General features: G+C 50.7%; 1 protein-coding gene across 10 annotated transcripts in view; it reads left to right on the forward strand.

Moving 5' to 3' along the window:
• The first annotated feature begins 84 nt into the window (after positions 1-84).
• HDAC8 (histone deacetylase 8) overlaps positions 85-16,984 on the forward strand; it is a 44,806-nt gene continuing 27,906 nt past the window's right edge. For 7 of the 10 annotated variants that reach the window (XM_076347592.1, XM_076347591.1, XM_076347597.1 and 4 more), the window contains exons 1-7: positions 85-218; positions 769-821; positions 2,245-2,375; positions 4,648-4,789; positions 7,774-7,886; positions 8,939-9,016; positions 9,441-9,549. In XM_076347592.1, coding sequence (XP_076203707.1) covers positions 138-218; positions 769-821; positions 2,245-2,375; positions 4,648-4,789; positions 7,774-7,886; positions 8,939-9,016; positions 9,441-9,549 — 707 coding nt within the window. In that variant the 5' untranslated portion in view covers positions 85-137. Of the gene's footprint in view, positions 219-768; positions 822-2,244; positions 2,376-4,647; positions 4,790-7,773; positions 7,887-8,938; positions 9,017-9,440; positions 9,550-16,984 lie in introns of those variants that run through there. The other 3 variants (XM_076347593.1, XM_076347595.1, XM_076347599.1) reach the window with 3 other exon arrangements.

Consider the following 16,984-nt stretch of genomic DNA (forward strand, 5'->3'; position numbering starts at 1 on the left):
CATGCCTTGGGGCGGAGCGGCTCCTCCCGGCGTGCCCCGGTGCCGGAACTACCCGGGGGGGCGGGGACGACGACAGTGCCCGTCCCGGCGTGCCCGTGGCGGGCGGTAGTGCCGGGCGTCTCGCGGTGGCGGTCCTGATGGCGGCTGTGCCGCCGGTCTACGTGTACAGCCCGGAGTACGTGGCCCTCTGCGACTCCGTCTGCAAAGTGCCCAAGCGGGTCAGCGCCGCGCTGGGGGGCTGGCGGGGGGGTTAACGGGCCCTGTGGGACCCCGGCGTGGGGGCGTTGGGAGCGCGGTGGTGAGGTCTGGGGTCGGAGGGGACCCGAGGGAGGCTGCCGGCACCTGGGACAGCGGGAGGGTGCGGGGAGCTTGGGCGAATGGGCAGCGGTGGGGGGGCACCCCCGGCCCTGGGCAGGAGTGTGGGGTCCGAAGGAGAGCCTGTCTCTCCCCTTACACTGCCTCTGGCAGGGCGGGAGCGGGTGGCCGGGACACAGAAGTGGCACTTCCTAGGCGCCCCCCGTGAAGCTGTGCGCTGCAGTGCCTTTTCCTGACGCACCGGGAAGTGCCCCCACACACTGCCGTGCTGCACGCCCTCCGTGTGCAGGGGGAGACCGTGTCCAGGGACCCTGCTCAGGCTGGTGCCAGTTTAGCTGTGCTGCTGGGAGAAGTCACGGTATCACCTTCGCTGCAAGTCATTTAGCCCCCGGTTGCTGTGCTTCTGTCACCTGCACTAGAGCTGCTGTCATGGTCTTATTCTTCTTTTTTTAGGCCAGTATGGTACATTCGCTGATTGAAGCGTATTCCTTACTTGACCAGATGAAGTAAGTGCTCCCATTTTCTGTGCAGAGAATATTTTCTTCTCTGCTAAGGTTTGGAAGATACTGAGTAACTGCAGGTCTTATACTGTCCTTGCTGGCAGCATAATTATAGGAGCCCACACAGTGTGTATTTCTAGGATCTAAGAAAAGTCTGCTTGTTTTGCTAAGTGGACAAGATTATGGTAATTATGGCAGGTGTAATTTATGGTTACTTTTCCTGGTCCAATGGAGTACAAATTGCCTTGTGCTTTCTCCGTAGAGCATGCTGTCACCTGCTGCTCTCATGGCTCTGAGCAGAAGTGATGGCGTAGAAACCGTCCTTGTGGGCGCTGCTCCGAATCCACTGGCCAGTGCTGATGCTGAGAGGGACCATGTTGTTTTGCTGTGTTGTGATTGATTTGGGAGACTTTTTGTGAGGTCTTGGTGCTGTTCAGGAGAGAAGACAAAATGAAGTCTGAGGTAGAAGAGTGAGAACCCTCCTGCCCCATTAGGCTTTTGACATTGGGGGATATGAAGAGAAAGAAAAGGCTTAGCTCAGCCTTTCTTATGTAGCACCTCATAAAATCTTAAAAAAATCCCACACTCCAGTTCAGCAGGGTCAGAAAGTTCTGTTAGGGCTTTTTTTTAAAGGATTTTTTTTCTTTCTGGTCATTTTGGTAGAGTGTGCTTGGGAAATGGCTGCAGGTACCATTACAGAGGCGGACCCAAAGGGCTGTTTGCCCTGGCATTGGGTGAGAAGTGCCCGGCACCTGGGCTAGCCTGGAGCTGGGAGCTGCTTGTATTCTTCCAGCAGCAATGGAGTTGTACTGCGTTGTCAGCATGCACCCCCAGAGTCTGAGGTTTGGAGAGAGCTTCAATATGTCACGAGATTTATTTAGGCAGATTGCAAAGCGCCCAAACCCGGGAAAGGTGATATGCGAGTTGCTGAGGACAGAGACGGTCTCTGCTTTGAACGCAAGCAGAGTTAAGAGCACGTAAGAGGTGCTGCTCAGCTCTTGACCCAGTGGGCTGGTGTCCTGCCACAGCACTGGGCTGGGCCTGGATGTTTTCACTCTGTTATTTCCTCTGTGTGTAACCAGAACGTTGGATCTGCTGGAGATTGCTCAAACTGGGAGAACATGCAGAAAAGGGAAAAAAAACTTGAAGCAAAGTGGAAAGGTTGATGCAGGCAGCACCTGCAGATGTTCCTCGTTGGGGTGGGCACAACAGACAGTGCCAAGCTGGGGGAAAGGCCTACTCCAGCTTAGCTGAGTGGCTTTCTCACTCAAAGTGACAGTCCAGTGTGAGAGGAAGAGGGGGTTTTGTTTGCTTTTTCAACAGCAACTGCCAAAAGAAAGCTCCTAGTCTGAGGAAGTTAAAGCTGGGTGTTCCAGCCAAACCCTGGAGCCTCCTGTCCTGATGTGCTCCCTTCCCCCTCTCTGCCTAGGATAGTCAAGCCAAAAGCGGCCTCCATGGAGGAGATGGCGAGCTTCCACACGGATGCCTACCTGCAGCACCTGCAGAAGGTCAGTGAGGAGGGGGATGATGACCATCCGGAGTCCGTGGAGTATGGACTGGGTAAGGATGCGTATCTTCAGCGAGAGATTAACTGAGTATCAGGTCCAGGATGCTTTTTGCTGGAGCTGAGGTTAGACAGAGGGGTGAGCTCAGGTGGGCTGCTGGGCTGTTCGCGGAGGGAAACACTCTTTGATGGGATGTTGCTGAACCCTGTCAGCCAGCAGTCACCTGTCAGGCTGGCGTTTTCACTGTTACCAGCAGAGGGTACTGTCAGCTTCACGCTGCTGCTCCGTGCAGCTCAGCCTGTCCCTTGCATACCGGAAGCCAGTGCCTTTTGCTGCTGCTTTGAGGATCTCAGGCAGGACAGAAGGCCCTGACGTGCTGCCCTTGGAACAGGGTTGAGACTGGCTGCCACAAGCCTGCTGTAGTGGAGGGCACACGTGAACAATGGCCTGAAGCTACAGCCAGGGATCAGAGTGGCTGCTGTTTGCCTGTGACTTTCCTTGTGTCTTGAGCAGAGGGTTCTTGCCTGCCTGGACTTAAGACAGCCTGAGCAATGCAGTAGTTAAAGCAGGTGAGGTGGCTGTGGGTACTGTCTTAGTCTCAGGAACAGGAGTGACCCAGCACTGAGGCAGTGGGACAGATTCTGCGCTGATTTTGTGAGTCTCCCCTAGATCGGCCCTTTACATTTCTGAAGGTGATCTGTCTGCAGGCAGAGGAGCAGCTCTGGGGTCGCACCTTGCTGGGGAGTGGCTCCAGGGAGGCTGCTGTAGGAATAGGTGAAGATCATGTTCTAGCTATAGATCTGCAGCATGCATAGGCCTATCTCCTTTGTGGATGTCTGCTTTTAGGGGGTAGATACATCAGTGACCGTGTCAGGGCTTTCCTGGTAGAGTAGCCAGAGAACTGAGAGTGTTTTTGCAAGATTGGTATGAGGGACCAGTAGGTTGGGCTAGCCAGGCACACAGATCAGAAATTGGTTCAAGACCCATCTGTGAATGATTTGAGTGCAAGGAAACATTTTGATTGTTGATTTTTGTGGTGGGTTAATCTTGGCTGGCTGCCAGGTGCCCGCTAAGATGCACTCTTTTTCCCCCTCCTCAATAGGGTAGGGGAGAAAATACAATGGAAAAGCTCGTGGGTCAAGATAAGGACAGGGAGATCACTCACCAGTTTACCATCACTTAGGGAAATTAATTCAATTTATTGCCAATTAATAACAGAGTAGGAAAGTGAGAATTGAAAACAAAACTAAAATCACCTTCCCCCTCATCCATCCTTCTTCCCAGCCTCAACTTCGCTCCCAGTTCTTCTACCTACCTCCCTCCCTCGCCCCTGAGTGGTGCAAGGGGATGGGGAATGGGGGTTGTGGTCAGTTCATAACACACTGTCTCTGCCACTCCCTCCTCCTCACACTCTTCCCCTGTTCCAGCATGGGGTCCCTCCCATGGGATACAGTCCTCCACCAATTTCTCCAACGTGAGTCCTTCCCACAGGCTGCAGTTCTTCAGAAACTGCTCCAGCATGGGTCCCTTCCATGGGGTGCAGTCCTTCAGGAACAGACCGCTCCAGCGTGGGTCCCCCACGAGGTCACAAGTTCTGCCAGCAAACCTGCTCCTGCATGGGCTCCTCTCTCCACAGGTCCACAGGTCCTGCCAGGAGCCTGCTGCAGCGTGGGCTTCCCACGGGGTCACAACCTCCTTCGGGCATCAGCCTGCTCTAGCGTGGGGCCCTCCGCAGGCTGCAGGTGGATATCTGCTCCACCATGGACCTCCAAGGGCTGCAGGGGGACAGCCTGCCTCACCATGGTCTTCACCACAGGCTGCAGGGGAATCTCTGCTCTGGTGCCTGGAGCACCTCCTCACCCTCCTTCACTGACCTTGGTGTCTGCAGGACTATTTCACACTCATGTTCTCACTTCTCTCTCCTAGAAAGGGTTTTTTACTCTTTCTTCAATATTTTATCACAGAGGTGCCACCAGCATTGCTGATGGGCTCAGCCTTGGCCAGCGGTGGGTCTGTCTTGGAGCTGTCTCTGTCTGACGTGGGTGCAGCTCCTGGAGTCTTCTCACAGCAGCCACCCCTGCAGTGCTCCTGCTGCTAAAACCTTGCCACGCAAACCCGATACAATTTTTCTACTACTTACGCCCCCTAAATCTGCTGTGTGAGTCCAAATCTGATACCTGTTGTGAGGGTTTTGTGCCGTGGCTTTTTCATTGTGCCTGGAATAGAAAGTTAGAGCAGCGGTTAAAGAGAGAGAGCTCAAAACAAAGAGAATGTGTTTCCCTCAGAGGAAAAGGCCTGTTGTTTGACACATGGACTCCTACCCACAGGTTACGACTGTCCGGCTACTGAAGGGATCTTTGAGTATGCGGCAGCTGTGGGAGGAGCCACCATCACTGCAGCCCAGTGCCTGCTGGACGGCAAGTGCAAGGTAGCAATTAACTGGCCTGGAGGGTGGCATCATGCAAAGAAGTAAGAAAACAATCTCTTCCCTTGTGTTTTCTCACCTGGTGTCTGAATCCTGCCTCTTAGCTCCCAGCTTCCCTGTGAACCCTCAGGGTGCGGCAGTCCAGCTGGAAGAGAGAGCAAGGTGTGAGGGGGTGAGGGGAAGGCAGGTCGTAGATAGGAAAGAAGCAGAGTGTAGGGCAGAGGCCTGAGAGTAGGCTGGTTACTGCCCAGTCCTGGTGCTATCATGGACTGCAGTGCGGGTCTGGGGCAGATGTATTCAGAGGTGTCCCGCCATCCATTGATACTTGGTTATCTCTGGGAGTTCAAGTGAGAACTGATTTTGCCAAGTCCATAGAGAAGGGCTGTGGAGAGGCAAACGATTGGTGTCGCTCCCAACTTGGAAGAGAATGGGAACGTGGCAACATGTTGTCCAAATTGTTTTGTGTGGCTTTTTTGGGTTCTTAGTAAGAAGTTTGAAACAGTGCAGGACTGACCTCTGGTTTTCCCCATGCTCTGTGGGTGGCTGTTTGCTCTGAGCTGTAATGTCAATAACGATCTTCCAGAACAACAGGAGAGGAAGTAAAAATTTCGTCCCTGAATCCTGTGATTTTGTAGTGGTAAAATAATTTGTTTTCATGGCTTCCCTGTTTTCCATGGATGTATGTTTTATTTTAATTTGTGTCCCCCATCTCCCAAAACATGAGGCCTGTCTGCAAATGCACCCTTCCTTGTCCCCAGCTAACTGGCCTTTGCAGTGCCGTTCTGTTTCCCTGGGGAGCCCCAGAAGTTAGCACGAACCACGTGTCTAACCCTAACAGCTTGTACATGAGTGCGCAGGTTTCTCCAGTGACTTTTCTGACCTGACAGAGAAGCTCTGGAGGTGTAACAGTGGTGTGCAAACTCCAGCCATGGCAATGTCTCATCTGGACCCTTTTCCTGGTCAGCACTTCGCTGAATATGGGTTCAGCTATGGCTTGCTGAGAAAGAAGAGAGTTTAGCTTGGCTGAGCTGAGCCCTCTTGCTCTTCGCAGGAGGGATGGCCTTTTAAAAATCTTCTATTCTCTTTTATCTTGATTACATGGTTCATAAAATGCCTGTAACAGAAGAAATCTTAGCAGTGTTGCTGCCACTGAGCTGTGCTATTAGCAATGTTCTGGGAAGCAAACAGTCTGTTTAGAAAAGGCATTTAATACTTACTGATCCCAAAGGAGCCTTCCCATTCACCCCAGTGAGGTGGCGTGGGATGCTGCAGGGTAGGCAGCAGCTGTGGTAGGTGCCAGTCCAGTGCGAAGGTCCAGCCAGACTGACACCTGACTGCAGGTGCCTGGTGCTAGGACCTGTCCTAGCAAGATACATGTCCTTTTGTCAAAAAAGACCTGCTGTCTGGTGGCTTAGTTACTTTCCAAGGTCATAAAGGTAGGAATGGTAACCACCGTCACCTGGGGCTTTTGACATTCCCAGTTCACTGCTATGCCTTTGGAGCAGAGTGAGATGCTGAGTCAGTGCCTTTTCTTGATCCAGCCCTGCCCTTCCTTCCAGCAGTGATAGTCTGAGCTCTGCTGTGTGGATCTGTGCGGGGAGAAATCCCACGTGCTGGCCCTGAGCTGCAGCTCTGACACTGATCAGCCTCTGTCCGAGCTGGTGTCGTGCTCTGCTCGGCCTTGAGTTTGAAAGAGAGAGTGTGTTACAGCATGGAGAGAGTGCCTGAGACGTGACATAGTTCACTTTGCTTACTTGTGGGCTGGGAGGGAGGGGAGGAGTACGGTGTGTAATCACAGTTAAGGAAGATTCCCAGGATACCTGCTAACATCCCAGTTCTCAGCATCAGTGTAAATGAACAGAGTCACTGGGAAGCATCTGTGCTCCATGATATTTGCAGGGAATGAGAGCAAGTGCAGTTCTGCCACCCCATGCTTGCTTCTCGCTGTTTCCAGCTGTTTGCTGAGCAGGGGAGTGTCGGGGGAAATGAGCCAAGTGCTGTGTCTGAAAGTTATGAAGCATTTCCTAGAGGCACATCTTAGATCCTGGAGTTGTTTGAGCCTTGGGAAGAGGGGTTTGGACACTCCTGTTGCAAAGTATAAAGCTTTGGTTTAAATCAGCTATCCAGGGCTGACCTGTGAGTGCATATGGGCTAGTGCCAAGGGGTGACGGGGGCTTGACTTTGAAGCAAGTCTGGAGCAGGGATTAAGAAACTTTCTTGTTCCTTTGATATGAGCAATATGGAAGCTGCCCCCTGATAGATGTTGCATGGAAAGATTTATCCCTGACATATGTCCTCCGTTTAGCTGCTGGGGCTCTCTTCTGGCTGAGCCTAGGAGCTGTATTGTGAGGGACTGCATGTGAGGCATCCTGTTTGCATTTTCCTGGGCAGGAAGGGAGAGTGTTGCTTCGGGGAGAGACTTAACCTTCATACCACGAGACTTTGGAACAGAGCAGCAGTGTTGCGACTGCTTTGGACCTCCATTTTACTGCCAGCACCTTCCCAGGAGCTGTGACCTGGACAGCAGGGATGGAATGGCTGCCTGCCTGTGCCTGTTCAGCGCTTGCAGGAAAATGGCCAAGCAGGACTGTCCAGGGGCCTGTCCTCTTGCTGCAGAGGGATAGGAGGTACAAAGGAGAGTGGGTTTGAGTGGCTCTGAACTTCTTTAAAATCTCTCAGGTGCAGAAAGCTAATGTTTTATTTGTGCAACAGTGAAATGGTCAGAGGTACCCTGCCAAGCCCCCCATGGGCCAGGGCCTCTGTGCAACAGAGCCAGCTGATGCTTTACCAGCTGCCAGCAAGCCCAGGGTTGAGAAGCGATTAGCACAAGCAGTCATGTTCTCTGTGCTTCCCAGCCGTGCTTTGAGCTGCTCCTGACCCATCCCTTGGTCGCTGCTGGGCCTTGGCCTGGCTCTTCATCCTTCTCTGTGCCCCTGTGAGGTGGAGACTTGCAAAGCAAAAGTGACAATGCCAAGATCAGTGGCGATTGTGTTGGTGATGTTCAACCTCACGGACATTGTTTTCACAGAGATGAAGCTTCTGGCTTCTGTTACCTGAACGATGCTGTCTTGGGGATCCTGCGTCTGCGCCAGAAGTTTGACCGTGTCCTTTATATCGATTTGGATTTGCATCATGGGGATGGTAAGGCCCAGCGCAGGCTGCAAACAGCACAGCTACACAGCCTCAGGGGGAGGAACGGGAGAGGTGAAGGCCTATCGGGGCAGTAGGGCTTTACCTGCTGCAACAGCTGTGGCTTTGCCTCCTTTCAGTGCAGTCAAGTTCCCTCAATCCATATCTGCCTTGTCCTGCTTTATGGATATGGATTTGCACTGTGCTGCTCATCAGACCTCTCTTGAGGGTCTGGGCAGCAGTCTTGTACCTAAAGCAACAGTGTGTTCCCATTCCAGTAACCTCCTCTGCCAGTGGCTCTCCAGCAAGGACTTCCCCCAGTCCCTTGTCTCCCATCCCAGCAGAGCAGTTGCTGACAGTGTTTAATTGTTTAATGCCACCAGTGCAAGAGGGAAGCAGTCAGTAGTAGATGGTGCTTTTAAAAGAAGGCTTGACGCTATACAACTAAAGCCAGCGCTTGCTGAAACTGCTCTCTCCTTCAGGGTCATTATTTCAACACCATTTAACATTTCCTGGTCTCCTAAATTTTATGGTGTGTTTCATTTTGCTCCGTTTCCCCCCCCACATTTGGTTTCTGTTAAGTTTCCTGTTACTTCTTTTTCGCTCCCTACCCCCACTATTTTAATATGTCTTTAAGGAAAAGAAAAGGCATGTTGAACCGCAGCAGCGCTGAGAAAAAGCAAGAGAGCCCGGTAGCTCTGGTTCTAATCAGAGCCAATCTGTGGCCAAGGCATCCCTGCTCAGCTCCCTCCCCCAGCCTTACAGGCCAAGCAGTGCAGGCGAGTGCTGCTAACGTGGGCACTGACCTGAGGTATTGAGATCCATTCAGTACTGATTAGCATGAGACCCACCAAATTCGTTTCAGTGACCTTTGCTGCAGTTGAATTCATGTCTCTGTTGATTAAGGATGGATTTATTGAGCCACATCTGGTTTTCTACTTTGTTCATTCCATTCCTGCTCTGCTTGCTGCCCCATGTTTATCGAGTGGCTCATTTGTGTATTTAGACTCTGTCATTTATGTGAATGATGCATGAAAGCTTTTTTCTCTTCCCTTTTCTGATAGGAGTTGAAGATGCCTTTAGTTTCACCTCGAAAGTCATGACTGTTTCTCTGCACAAGTTTTCACCAGGATTTTTCCCAGGTAAGTTGAACTTGTGAGGTTTGTGCTAATTTGGTTCACGCATCACTGATGAGGCCCCAGCAAAGGCAAGTCCCATCCCTTCTGTCCAGCAGAGGTGTGTCTCTGCCTCTTCTGTTGACCCAGGAGAAGGAAAGAGGAGGGAACTGCATGTTTGGCATTTCCCCCTTTCTGGGTGTGGCTAAGCTCTGGGCAGAGCCGCTGCTGGGTGGCCACCTGCAGCCCTTGAAAGCCGCATGACAGAATTGGGCAGAGGGCAAGAACCAGGTCCGTCCAACCCCTCATTTATTGATGGTGGCAAATGGACTTCTCCATAAGCATGCCAAAGGTCCTGGCTCCCTGCTCTCATCTGAGACATCCCACACATTTCTCTTGCTGCTGATCTCCTTTCCCTCATAATTAACCATGGGGTGTTTCTGTTTTTCAGGCACCGGTGATGTGACAGATGTTGGCCTGGGGAAAGGTCGCTATTACAGCGTGAATGTACCTATTCAAGATGGCATTCAGGATGAGAAATATTACCAGATCTGTGAAACGTAAGACCTCTTGCTCTGATACAGTTTACTTGGGTGGGATTTTAGAGAACAGAGACTGCACAGATTTTGTTTATTTACTATTTTTAATTACAGTCCTTCCTTAAGGCTTGCCTATTCCCCTGTTACAGTTTTTGATTACAATGAACACGGATCTTAAGAGGTCTCAGAGGTCTTGCCTGAATCCTTAGGCAAACTGAATATACAGAGGCATTTGTGGGTGGCTGGAGGGTCTCTTTGCCCCGGGTCAGCCTTGTGTGTTTAAGGAGAGACTGAGAAGGGACAAGTACTTTTTAGCTGTGGACTTAGGGCTAGATGCTTTTTCTTCAGATAAATGCTCTGAACCCTGACCATCTGTGGGAGATATGCTTGGGGCTGAGCTAAAAGTGTTTTCCAAGCACCTTTTGTCTATGCTGGAAAAACGAAAGGCTGAAGGCTGAACATCTGCCAGTGATTGAGCTGCCTCCCGGCAGGCCCCTCTGTCACGCAATTGATGATGGACCTCACAGGCTGTTGCCCATGTCAAAACAGGGCTGCAGGGCTTGTTCTTTTCAAGGGGAGAGGAGCCTCAGTGCAGGGCTGCAGGACATGGTAGCACATCCACTTCTCGGCTCTAACAGCTGAGGACTGAAACCTCTCCAGACTTGTAGCCTGTTAGGGCAGTCATGCTGTAGCCGTGCCTCCTGCTAGCTTGTTGGTGCTTGTCACTGCTGGTGGTAGAGCAGCCCTCTTGCTGCTGAGCGATGTGTTTCCAAAAGGCAGGGCAGCTTTAGGGGCTGAGTAGGGGTTAGGAGCCCAGTCAGGAGTACCCCGTTGCATGCATTCCCAGTTGAAGGACATCAAAACCTACCATAGGTTCCAAGCTGCACATAACCAAAGCATCTACAAAGAAATTTTGAGATCTCGTGGGCAAAGAGGAAGAGTTCTGTCCTGGCCAGAGGAAAGTCATGTGCATGACTGTGGGTGTCTCCTGCAACTGATGTCTGAGGATGATTGCCTGTGCCTCCCAAACCTATGGAGGGATTGGAGCACGTGACTCCCTCCGACTCGGGTTTCTGCAGGTGGACTACACCCTGCGCAGAGCCTTTCCTCATATTCTTCTCCTGTGTCCCCTGCTGGTGAGAGGAGACCGCTCCTTGGCAGCCCTCTGCTCCTTGACGAGGTGCTGCCAGATCAGGCAGGGAGCAAAAAAGCCAGGGAGATGCTGTGCAAAACAGTCTCACCTCCCTTGGTGCCGGGGACAACTGCCTCCCCAGTCTTGGTGGAGGCTGATCTGCTGCAGCACAGCGATATAAATAAATGGGGAGGAGGTTGCTTTTGGTGTCTCGGAGCATGTGCACTTTGAACTTGCCTTTCTATAAATTACAGTGCTTGTGTTTGATCGCTTTTGTTCTAGTAGATAAACTCCTATCCTGCTTTCGAGGTGGTGTGGCACACGGATAATTGCCTATTGTTTCTGGAAGTTGAATGACACGGGCTCCAATTAAAGTACGTTGTTACTAATAGCTGCTGCATGGAAAGGGGGCCAAAGTGTGACATTATTTATTTATTTTCTGGAAGTCTGATGTCTTTAAAATTTTGAAGACAAAGGCAGCCAGGGATGAAAAGTTTCAGAGCTGCCATGAGAGTTACAGCATCAGAGCCGGATGCTGAGTTTCTGTGGTATGCTCTGCTCGTGCAGAGATGTGTCCAAGGCATGTTCTCACTAAGAGCCCTCTGGGAGCCTACCTGCTCACGTAGTCTCTCCATCAAAAGATGGAGTTATGATGGGGCTGGCTAATTGTAAACATCCAGAATAGCTGACTTGCTTGATCACCTTCCAAAACTGCCCAAATTAATGAATGAAATTGGTTCTGAAAAGATGTCAATAACTTTACCTGGAGTTTAAATACTAACCTTTTGAAGACTTAAAAAAAAAATGCAATATGTGAGAAACATTGCAAATGCAGAAAAGTAAGCTTAGAAATAGTCCAGAGACATTCAAAAGCATTATCTTTGCTCCAAAGACAAAGAGAAATCTGAGTTATTTTAAATGGCTGTAGTAGTTTGCTTGATAAACTTGCAATTAATTATAGCTGAAAGAGATAACTAATGAGCTACTTGTCCTCTAGTATTGGCCAGAATGTAAAATAAAGAAATAAATAAAAAAACCAAACAAACCCACCCCAAAATCTGAATGCTGTTTGGCCTGGTTTTATATGTGATGCAGGGGAGCTGTGTTAGCGGTGTGTAGTCATGGATCTAGTGAAATTTTGCTTTAGCCAGTGCAGGCTGGACTGTGTGACAAAGATCTGCTTGGGTGGAAGTTGTGATGTGTCCATTATGTTGGTGGAGAAACCGGTTAGTAACATGGGTCACTTAAAAGGAAAGCATGAGGGACCTTTGTGGCACCAAAGGCTTGGCTGCTATCTAGAAAGAAGATACTATTTCTCTATTTACAGTGTCTTAGTAAAGGAAAACAGGATGACTGTGGTGGATGTGTTGCATCCCAGCAGCCAGCTGTCTCAGTTCCTTTGGACTCAGCTGCTGTAGGTGATGTACCTTGTGTGGCACTGCCTGTTCACTGCCTGGTGGTGGCACCACGGGCTGGGATCTCATTGTGCTGCCCGCAGTGGCACAGAGTGAGGCTGATTGTCCTCGGGGCGCAATATAGGAGCGGCAAGGCCAGTTCCCCCTTCTCTGATCTGATCTGTTTTTTCCTATTCTGCAGGCTTTTGGCGAGATGAAAAATAATACTTTTTTTTCAATCCTTCTAAGTGAGGGCTTTCAACCTCAGTCAATATGTGGGCACCTACAGTGTCCCAGGTGGCAGCATGGCCCTCTGTAGATCAACCTTCAGCCTCCTGATGGTTGGCTGTCTTTCTTTTGGTGCCTCTTGTGAAGCCCTTATGCAAGGCCCAGATGGAAAAACCCAGACTAGACTCTTCTTTTTTTTGAAGCAAAAGTTTCCCACTTGCAAGGATAAGACTAAAAGCGGAGACTGCTGTTTCTTGGGAGGCTGCAGTATTGCTTTCACGGTGCATCCGGTTGTGCCTGTTCCTAGCTACGATGGGTCACAGGTATCTACTGATGCATCTTTCCCCCCATTTCAGTGTTGGGGAGGAGGCCAGCAGAGAGGTGAGTGGCCACTTCCCAGTGGAGTGCCAGTCTAAAGCAGACAGCGATAGGGGAAAATGAGGTAAAAAAATGGAGTGCATGATAAAAAGCAATTCCTGCATGACTGTCAGCGTTTAGTAGGGCTTTTTCATGTCGTGCAGGTATAAATGGAGACTCCTATGGAAGAGGGTGCCTGCTCCCTCTAGGTGTTGGGTGTGCGTGGTGTGAAAAGTACCACATGGCCTGGAAATCCTGCAATAATATGAGGCCAGTTCTGAATCTGGTCCTTGGGCATAGGCACTGAACAGTGCGGACCCCAGAGTGACCATATTGTTGGGAGGCTCTGGAGATTAGAGATGTGATTGACAGCTGGCTTTGGGATCTGCTTGGAAGGGATTGGTCTTCCACTTCCTATTGCTGTAAGGGTTGAATACAGCACGGGGCGGGCAGTGAATGCGGGAGACCTAGCCCACCATCTGGAATTCATTGGTTGCTTTTCATCATGCAGCAGAGCACAAATCCTAAATGTTCTTCCAGACTCTAAAAGTTTAAAATACGTCCATAGTCCAACAAACTTTGCAGAAATTTCATTTTCTGAGTTTTTCATGGTTTGGGATGAAATTTTGAAACTTGGGCTGAAATTCCAGATCCCTGCTTTCTTTTGAAAGGTCCCAAGTTTTAACCTGGGGAAAAGGCCCAATTTAAACTAGTGGATCATGGAGCTTTCTGAGTGCATGTGCTGGCAGGCATTATGTGTGCACTGCATTTGCGCACGACCCCCAGCTCAAACCTACTTTCCAGTTGACAGAATTAGTCTGACTGTTTTCTTTAGCTTACGGACAGGGCTCGTGGTGTTTGGTGCAGCTGTCACCTTGGCACATCATGGGTCTCGCTGGAACATGTACAGGGTGGGGTAGTCAGCAGCAGGGTGGCAGACCCACAGGATCCAGGAGGCAAGCTGGCGTGGGGAGCGTATGCCAGCTCTGAGAGCAGCAGGGCCCTGGGCAGCTCTGGGTCTTGTCTGCTTGCAGTGTGGGCAGAAGGAGGAGCAGGCAGGCCCATGTGTTGCTGCTAAGGTGGCAGCGGATGTAACTTGATTGCTTGGTGGGTTTTGGATGCAGCTTTTTGGAGGTCAGAGATGTAAGTCACAATCTTGCCTGTATATCCAGGTAAAGGAGAGCCCTCCAATTTGGGGAGCTCCTTCCCGTGCTGCTGGCCATCTCCTGACACCGATGGGAGGAAACGTCATGTGGCACTGGTCCTCTTCCAGTGGCAATCTCACTGGGGCTGTGAAATTTTGACTGCCGCTCTGGGTTTGCTTGAGCAGTTGCAGAAGCCGGTTCTCTTCTATCCTCCCTGTCAGCCGCTGACTGTTTTAGCTGTTATTCTGATCTCTCTGAGGGTAACAAAAGGTGACTTCTCTGTCAGCCGCTTCCTTCAGGGGCTGGCAGTGGGGACAGTGAATTGGATACTGCTGAAAGAAAGAGCTTGGAGAAGTCTGAAAACTGGCAATGTCTGTTCATCTATCTCTGCTGCAAGGGCAGGCAGTGCAGCCCTGCCTTGGCACACCGCTCTGCCAGGGCCAGAAAGGAACCGCTGGGGTCACCTTGTCTTTGTGGCCCTACGTTGCTTACGAGACTTCCCTGAACTTGTTTGTTAGTTCAGGAACAGAAAGGGGGCAGAACATCCCCTTTGCGTTTGTGCCAAATGAGTGCACAGCACAGACCGCACAGTCCTCACTGGCCATGCTGTGCCCTGGCTGCAGTGATGGGGGTACCATCCCACTGGAGCCAGCAGTTACAGGTCAGAGGTTCCTGTGCCAGCAGCTGTGAGGCGGTGAGAGATCTTTGTCGTGCTCATGATGCATCTCGATGCAAAGTCAGTTTTCTAGCTGGGATTAGTCTGCCATTGCAAGGAGGTGTATCAGGAGTTCCCAGACAGGCTTGGAGCTCTGACGGCATGACTGAGCTGGTCTCCCTGAGGGATGCTGCCAGAAGGGGAGAAAAGACCCGTTGCCACTGCCTTATCCTTGGCTGCCCACTCCTTTCCCTTCTTTTCCTTGCCGTGAACCCGTTCAGGGAGTTAACCTAGCAGAAAACTAACCCTGCTAAGCAACTTTCTACTAGTTCAGCTCTCTGAAACTGCACACTGTGGGATCAGAGTAGCTTCGTCATGAGCAAGAGGAAGGGGCTGGGAAGGATGCGTAGAAGGGACTACCTGCTGCTGTATGGTCAGTTTAGCTTTATCGTCAGCTCATGCTTGTAGCCTGCATGCGTGTGAGGGTCCATCAACATCTGGATGGGGCTGAGACTGCAGAGCAGTCCTTCTACTGATTTCCTAAAACACCAGAAAGAATTACTCTGTTCCTGAGCACAGCGTGGGGCAAAGGCGGGGGCTAAGCTACCCTTATGCATTAACAGAGATCCCAGCAGCTACAGACAAATGCTGTCCTATCAAGGAGATGTTTATCATTTAGGTAATATCTGCAATGTGCTTTGAAAATGAAAAGCTCTGGGAGAGAGTGAACTTTGTTTAAAACTCCTCATGCAGCCAGCAAAAACCTGCAGGCATGGGCTAAAAGACTCTTCTCAGTCCTCGCTGGGAGACCTTGCTGAGAAATAGTAGGAAGCCTTGGCCTGAAGTGAGTTTCATTGGGGAAATAACAGAAGGACTCATGATAGTGATTGCCTTTTGGTGGAAGTGGCTGTCCTTGCACAGTGAGATCGGTGAGGGGGCAGGGGACCCCCAGTCTTTACTAGCAAGAAGTGAACCTTCCTCTATCCATGTTATTTCACATGCATCTGCCTGTTTCTGGTGGATCCATGAGGAATGTAAAGCTTCCTAGGGAAAAAGTGAGCTGTTTGAACTGGCCAGTGTCAGCTGCCCGTCTAGCAAAAGTGGAGAAGCGTGTCCGAAGGAGATGGGGGAAGAGGGACCCAGGGACAGCTCACAGGAGCTAGATGTGCTTGCAGATGTCCGAGTGCAGGCAACGAAAGCCCTCGCCAGCAGCAGACAGTGTCAAGAAGCCCTACAGTGTTTGAAGAAAGCCGGTGCAGTCCTCCTTACTCCAGGGAAGGGTAGTACAATGTGGGCCTTGGGCAGAGGTGGAAGCCCCTCTCATCCATCCCATCCTTGACATCTGCAGAAGAGAGGCTGACTTTGGGTCTACTTCAAGAAGGAAGCTTATGCCGATTTGACTGCTCTTTCCTTGGCACTGTGATTTTCACCGTCTGCCTCAGTTTGCTTAGCTTGGTGGGACCATGTGGCCAACGTGGCCTGGTAGCTGTCAAAACATGAGTGGTGTGAGCAGCTGTCAGCTATCTGGCCCTGCCGGGTACCTGGGGTGCTGGGACCAGGCTCTCGGCATGTTCAGGCTGTGCTGCCATACCTGGGGTGAATATGCATACTGAATGGAAATCCTGTTTTTCCTGAGGCTCACATATTTAGTTTCAGGGAGACAGGGTTTGAGTTTTTTCCCAGAGTTTTTCTCATCACCGGTCGAGTTTTATCCCGGCAGTGCCTGTATTTCGGTAGTGAATTTGTGGTGCTTGTAGAGCTGATGGCCTCGGCCCTGCCTTGGCAGACTGCACCGAGCTCAGTGGGGTTCCTTGTCTGGGTGCAGTGACTGGCTAAGTTTCTTGCGGTTAGTGCTGGTAAATGCAAGCTCTTTGTCACAGGGAAGCAGCTCTCTCGTTTGGCACCGCAGTGGTTTCTAATTGCATATCAAATAAGAACTGGCGATGCTTAGGTTCTCTTAACCAAGGCAAAAGCATTTATTCCAGGGATCACATCTGTTTCTACTTTAGCAAAATAAAAACACTGTTGTGAAAGGAACATGTTTTTCTCCATTATTTGCCTTGTATTTGGAGCTTTGGAGCACAGTGCTGGGAACAGAATTATTCCCTTTGTGGTGTTCGTAATACTAAAAAAAATCTCCTGGAGCAAAGCCAAATGTCTGACATGCCCAATTGCCTTCTGCAAGAGAGAATACTTCTAATAAACTATCTCCAGGACACTGGCCCTGCTGTACCTCGGCATCCGCTAGAGCGGGGGAAATGTATTTCTACCTCAAGAGCCAATATGGGAGAGAGGAGGGTGAGAACCTAGACAGAGCCTTTCTCTGTTCATCCTGTCCTCTCCTGGTGAGAGGTGTGTGAGAGTTTAGGATTGTTGTTTCACCAGACCCTGCTCTTCACCGTAATTTTTACAGGGGAGAAAAGCCCCTGGATTTGGCTTGCAGCCCTTCTGCTCAGGGCAGCCAACGTAAACGTGTAGTTTGATGCTACCACTAAGCTGATCAGGACTAGATCCCCCTCACCCATGTTCTCAGTGATGCTTTTGC

The sequence above is a fragment of the Aptenodytes patagonicus genome, chromosome 9, assembly GCF_965638725.1.
Source record: "Aptenodytes patagonicus chromosome 9, bAptPat1.pri.cur, whole genome shotgun sequence".
In the NCBI taxonomy this organism is placed as follows: Eukaryota; Metazoa; Chordata; class Aves; order Sphenisciformes; family Spheniscidae; genus Aptenodytes; species Aptenodytes patagonicus.